Consider the following 6,836-nt stretch of genomic DNA (forward strand, 5'->3'; position numbering starts at 1 on the left):
GGTTTGATCCCTGGTTGGGGAAGTAAGATCCCGCAAGCTGCACAGTGTGGCCAAAAGAAAAATTAAAAAAAAACAGGTGTGCAAACATCCCTCTGAGATCATTCTTTCATTTTTTGCATATATATCCAGAAGTGGAATTGCTGGATCATATGATAATTAGTTTTTAATTTTTTGAGGAACACCATCATGTTTTTCCATAGTAGTTATAGCATTTTCCCACCAACAGTGTACAAAGGTTCCAGTTCTCCACATCTGTACACTTTTTGTTTTTTGATAGTAGTCGTCCTTGGATATCATCTTTGGAGAAATGTCTATTCAAGTCCTTTTCCCATTTTTAAATCAGGTTCTTTTTCGCTGTTAAGTTGTAGAAGTTCTTTATATATTCTGCTTATTAATGCCTTATCAGATATACGATTAATATCTATTCTTAACAAGGTCTAAAGTTAGTTATAATAACACTATCCTCTTCGCAAAGAATATAACATTCTAAGAACACTTGAATTCTGATTTCTCTCTTTATGATTTACATGTTATTATTGTTTAGTGTTTCAGTTCCACTTTGGGGAGAAGGAGCAGGATAAAACCAATCCCTAATTGATTTTTATTGTTTAACTGAATCAATCAGTGCTTGTCTGGGTTAATTTCTTTTCCTTCTTGCATCTAATGCCTTCTTTAAATGATCAGTTTCTGTATTCTGAAGTACGTCTATCAATAGTTTTTTCAGTGATAAACACTTAAATTTTTATTTTCCTTTTATTTGTTCTTAAAGTGTTTCTGACTAATTATATCTCTCTTTCATAGTTTCTCTTGGTATTTACTTCTAGGAGATTTACTTCTAGGTTAGTTATTTTCTCTTAGAACTTTTAAAGATGTTATATCATGTCTTTTCGTTTTGTTTTGTTATCATGTCTTTTATCTTCTTGATGTCCACTTAAAAGTTTCTGCTGAGAATCCAGTTCAGTTGTTATTTCTTCATAGACTATTTGCTCCCCCCCACCCCTTACTGCTTTTAAAATACCTTGTGGTATTCTGCTGTATCCTTATGATGCTTCTAGGTGCAGATTTTATTTTTATCCTTCTTGGGTTGGACTTTGCTTCCTGAATATCGAACAGTTGGTCATGTAAATGAGGCATTTTTGTGTCTTTTTGCCATGCTGCCATTGGTGGCATTCTTCATTAGGGTGAAACTAGGCATCAGCCATAAAGAACCAGTGTTTTCTTGCAGGTTTAGTCAAATTCAGTCATTCAACAAATTTCAACACCTGCCATGTTCTAGGCACAAGAATTACATATGGGAACTCTTTACAACTGGGAGTTGAAGTAGAGGTTTTAGATTTGCTGCCTGACATGCTTTCTGCTTTTCTTCTGTAGACTGATAATGGTCTCGAGCTGCCAAAGAAGGTTGTGGATGCCAAGAGAAAGGTAACCGTTTCTCATCCCCTCGAGTGGAACTGGGTGCCTCTAGGAGCCCACATTGGCTGGCAGTAGACATGGCTGAATTTACAAGCTACAAGGATACTGCTTCCAGCCGCCACCTGCGGTTTAAGTTACAGAGTCTAAGCCGCCGTCTTGATGAGTTGGAGGAAGCCACAAAAAACCTCCAGAAAGCAGAGGATGAGCTCCTGGATCTCCAGGACAAGGTGATTCAGGCAGAAGGCAGCAACTCCAGCATGTTGGCTGAGATTGAAGTGCTGCGTCAGCGAGTGCTGAGAATCGAAGGCAAAGATGAGGAAATTAAGAGAGCAGAGGATCTCTGTCAGCAGATGAAGGAGAAACTTGAGGAGGAGGAAAACCTCACCCGGGAGCTAAAATCTGAGATTGAGCGGCTTCAGAAACGAATGGCTGAACTGGAGAAGCTAGAGGAGGCCTTTAGCAGGAGTAAGAATGACTGTACCCAACTGTGTTTGAGCCTGAATGAGGAGAGAAACCTGACAAAGAAAATCTCCTCTGAGCTGGAAATGCTCAGGGTCAAAGTGAAAGAACTAGAATCTTCTGAGGACCGGCTGGATAAAACTGAGCAGAGTTTAGTGTCAGAGTTAGAAAAGCTGAAATCATTAACTCTGACCTTTGTAAGTGAGAGAAAATACTTGAATGAAAAGGAGAAAGAAAACGAGAAACTGATAAAAGAGCTCACTCAAAAATTGGAGCAGAACAAAAAAATGAACCGAGATTATACAAGGAATGCTTCTAACCTTCTGGAAAGGAATGACCTACGAATTGAGGATGGTATCTCTTCCACACTGCCGTCCAAAGAATCAAGAAGGAAGGGAACTCTGGACTATCTAAAGCAGGTAGAGAATGAAACAAGAAACAAATCAGAAAATGAAAAGAACCGAAATCAGGAAGACAACAAAGTAAAAGACCTTAACCAAGAGATTGAGAAACTTAAGACACAAATCAAGCATTTTGAATCTTTGGAGGAAGAGCTTAAGAAAATGAGGGCCAAAAATAATGACCTTCAGGATAATTACTTAAGTGAACAAAATAAAAACAAACTCTTAGCCAGCCAGCTGGAGGAGATAAAGCTACAAATCAAGAAACAGAAAGAATTAGAGAACGGGGAGGTAGAAGGGGAAGATGCTTTCCTGTCCAGCAAAGGCAGGCATGAGAGGACTAAGTTTAGAGCGCATGGGAATGAGGCACCTGTGTCCAAGCAGACACCCCGGGAACTGTCCCCTCAGCATAAGCGGGAAAGGCACCGAAACAGGGAATTTGTTCTCAACAATGAAAACTATCCTCTGAGCAACAGGCAGGTTTCCTCTCCCAGCTTTACCAACAGGAGGGCAGCCAAAGCTTCCAACACAGGGGCAGGTGCAGACAGTGGGACTCAGGAGACAAAGAGAACTGAAGATCGATTCGCATCTGGCTCCTCTCAGAGTGAAGGGAAGAAGTCCAGGGAACAGCCGTCAGTGCTTAGCCGCTACCCGCCAGCTGCCCAGGAGCACAATAAAGTTTGGAAGGGCACTCCCAAGCCAGGTACTGAGAGTGGGCTGAAGGGGAAAGTAGAGAAGACGACACGAACATTTAGTGATACCACCCATGGATCTGTTCCCAATGACATATCAGGGAGAGGTGACAAGGCTTCTGACACCTCCACAGAGGCCCTCTTTGGCAAGAGGGGGCAGGTGCCTGGCAATGGAAGTCAAATAACTCAGGCTGCAGACTCTGGCAGTTCTAAGGCCGTGGGAGCTCTGGCAACATCTAGAAGATCTTCCTCAGAAGGGCTCTCTAAGGGGAAAAAGGCTGCCAACGGCCCAGAGGCTGATACCAGTTTCCCAAATTCCAAGGCTCCACCTTTATCAAAGTATCCTTATAGCTCCAGAAGCCAAGAGAACATCCTTCAGGGCTTTTCAACCCCCAGTAAAGAAGGAGTTGATCAACCCATAGCAGTTGTGATGGAAGACAGTAGTCAGCATGAGGCCCTGAGATGTCGAGTCATCAAATCCAGTGGCAGAGAGAAGCCAGACTCAGATGATGATATGGACATGGTGTCTCTTGTTACTGCCAAATTGGTAAACACAACCATTACTCCAGAGCCCAAGCAACAGCCCAACTCTAGAGAAAAGGCCAAATCCCGAGGGGGACTTAGAACCTCCCTCTTTGAGAATGATAAAGATGTGGGAACAGAAAATGAATCTGGGAAACCTGTCAGAGCCTCCACCAATGCCATGGAGCTCCCAGAGGCCAATGGTGCCGGGGTAAAAAGCCAGCGGCCCTTTAGCCCCAGAGAGGCCTTGCGATCTAGAGCCATCATCAAACCTGTCATCATTGATAAGGATGTGAAAAAAGTCATGGGAGGATCTGGAACCGAGGCCACATTGGAAAAACAGAAGTCTACTTCCAAACCAGGGCCAAACAAAGTGACAAGCAGTATAACTATCTACCCCTCTGACAGCAGCCCGAGAGCTGCTCTAGGCGAGGCCCTGCGGGAGAGGCACACATCCACCAGCAACATCCAGGTTGGGCCACCAGAGCTCACGTCGGTTAGTAACCATGTCAGCTCCCCCTTTGAGCTCTCCATTCACAAACATGACATCACCCTGCAGTTCACAGAAGCTGAAAGAATGGGAGATGGGGCCCCGAAGAACAGGCCAGAAACGGTGGTCTCTCGGAGCAGCATTATAATCAAGCCATCCGATCCTGTGGAGAGGAATAGCCATGCACCCACAGCGGAGACAATCAGGTGGAAAAGCCATAGTGGCCCCTTAGAAGTGGGCTCGTCAGATGCCAGACACGTTACTGTGAGAAATGCCTGGAAGAGTAGGCGAGACTTGAACTCTTTAGAAGACCCCCCGACTCGAATAGGTAAAAATGTGGAATCTACCAACACCTACATCCAGAGATCTTCCACAGACTATTCAGACCTTGAACAGCCCAGCTCATACCTTTTTGAGCAGGGCACTCGAAGGGTAGGCAACTCAGGGGATGCCCCCGAGCTCTCCTCCAGAAGGACCCAAAGCAGCCTCACCGTGTCAGAGGTGCTCACTCGTCGGAATCGGGTAGGAGATACTGTCACGGCTGAAGCCTGGAACCACTTGGCAGGCATGGTAAGTCCCACTTCTTTCCCTCTCTCCTGTTCTCCTTCCACTTTCCCCTTTTCTCCTTTACTTTCTTTTTTGTTCCCCTCTGCCCTGGCCTGTGTGACTCAGGATTATGGAGACTGGGGCTGAGAAACACTGAATAGAACTGGGTAGTTCAGAGAACTGTTGAAAATAATGTGGATTTGGCCTTAAAGAAGAATGAAGTACCTTGAAGAAGGTATTTGGCAGAGAGCAGCATGCATTTCCAAAATCTTTTCCCCAATTTGTCTCCTTCATTTTGCCTTCACATATGAAGGCTACAAAAAAGGAGAGAGATGTGGCCTCTGTTCTCTTGGTCGCCAGAGGAGCTCCCCTTATAGCCCCACAGAGCAGTACCTAGAAGCACAAGAATCAGCTGCAGCTGTTGGGAGGTTCTGGGTTAAAGGAGGAAGCACAGTGGCTTTCTGTAGAGCAGAGATGGAGCCAAGGAAATGAGTTCTTTGGCTGCCTCAGTTTAGGCAGATCTTTGCCAGCTGCTGGCATGTAGGGGCTGAGGAGCGCTGGGGCTTACACTGGGCCTACTTGGATAAGCTTTATGCCCGAGCATCACTTTTTGTCCCAGACATCTATGTAGGCCATTATGTCATCAGTCTGAGGGCAGGGCTGGTTCAGTGTGGCTTGTTACTGGATAGACAAATCTAGAATCTCTCCTTATATGAGTGTCAGAGTGCCAGAACAACATATGAAGGGGAAGCCCCCAGGAGTGTCTTTTAGATGTGAGTCCTGTGATGAAGAAAGATGTTTTTGACCTAGAGATTGTTCCCTTCTTTTATTATTTGTTTAAATATTTATTTTTGGCTGCGCCGGGTCTTAGTTGCGGCACGCGGGATCTTTCGTTGTGGTGTGTGGGCTTCTCTCTAGTTGAGGCGCGCGGGCTCTAGAGCATGCAGGCTTAGTTGCCCCATGGCATGTGGGATCTTAGTTCCCCAACCAGGGATCGAACCTGTGCCTCCTGCATTGGAAGGCGGATTCTTAACCTCTGGACTACCAGGGAAGTCCCTGTTCCTTTCTTTTAAAAGGCAGGTGGTGACTGTGTGTTAAGTTGAAAAGCCCTGCGTCTTTACAGGGTACTTTAAAGCACTTCCCCACCCGCTGTCTTATTCAGTCTCTCCAACAGCCCTGGTGTGTGTGTGGGGATATTATCCCTATTTTTTAGATGTAGAAATGGAGGGTCAGCGACACAAAGGGTCTCTTCACCAAGGCCATCCAGGTGAATTACTGGAAGAGCTAAGATTTGAATCCAAGATTCTTGTCTCTAAATCCAATGCTCTTTTTTACCTTGCCAACCAGACTTTCTCACTCATTCTTTGATCTGCATTAGCTGGGGAGGAGCAACAAGAACATTAAAAGGGCAGAATTCTGGTAGAAGAGGAGTGCAGAGAAAGTTGGATGAAGCTAAAACTGTGGATGTCTGAGAAATATAGGGTGAGGGGCACATATGAGATGAGATATGGTAGGAAAGGTATATGTGAGCTTTTTGGTAGTCTGTAGGTGGGAAGTAGGATAAGAGCTGTCCAGCTTCCTTTTCATACTTCCCTGCCTCTCCAGCGAGCAAATGGCTCTGACCCTGAGAGGCCTGCAGCCTGCACGTGCAACACTCCAGTAATGCTGGCCCCTACTTGGAGGTCCCACTCCAGTGGCCCTGTTCCTGGTCCTGTCCCTTTTTAGGGCTCCTGTTCAGCTGTGAGCCTCCCAGTCTACCCTAGGAGCTCTCAGCAGCTTGGAGTTCGTAGGTGGAACTTTGATACTGGCCAGTCCTTTGCAGTTCTGCTGTGGTCGGTCTGCACCACATCTCCCTGTTAGAGAGGGCCATTGGGGTGGGGAGTGACGGTGTCTTATTATTCACTGTATTGTTCTCTGCAGCTGACTTTTGTCATCTGTTGGCACAGGAGGAAGGTGACGACTGCACACTCAGTGTCTACAGGCGACTGCACAACTCCCTCGAAAGGTCTGAACTGTGTGCAAAGCCGGGGCTGCCCGAGCCTGGGCGACCCCGGGCTGAGGAACGGTTACGGCCAAACAGGCCCTGTGCTGAGGAAAACTGAGCCAGCTGGTGAAGTCTGCTGTCTCCTCTGCTCCTGCTTCTCAGCTCTTGCGCCTTCCTGCCCTGTGAAGGAGCCAGGCTAGAAACTAGGCCTTGGCTGGGAGACTGGCAGAGAGCCAGGCTGTGGCTTCTTTTTTGCCAGTTGGCCAGAGGGAATCAGAAACTACAAGCTGGACATGGTCACCCAGGGCCAGCCTTCCCTGATGCATGAG

General features: G+C 46.3%; 1 protein-coding gene across 1 annotated transcript; it reads left to right on the top strand.

Annotated features, from left to right (window-relative positions):
* Positions 1 to 1,466: 1,466 nt before the first annotated feature.
* On the top strand, positions 1,467 to 6,625 carry LUZP1 (leucine zipper protein 1; the record flags this gene model as incomplete). Its single annotated transcript, XM_082667030.1, has 2 exons — positions 1,467 to 4,547; positions 6,470 to 6,625. The coding sequence occupies exons 1-2, from the start codon at positions 1,491 to 1,493 to the stop codon at positions 6,623 to 6,625; spliced, it is 3,213 nt and encodes a 1,070-aa protein (XP_082523156.1). The 5' UTR covers positions 1,467 to 1,490.
* Positions 6,626 to 6,836: the final 211 nt, after the last annotated feature.

Source organism: Grampus griseus (assembly GCF_964374135.1).
Source record: "Grampus griseus genome assembly, chromosome: 1".
Taxonomy (NCBI): domain Eukaryota; kingdom Metazoa; phylum Chordata; class Mammalia; order Artiodactyla; family Delphinidae; genus Grampus; species Grampus griseus.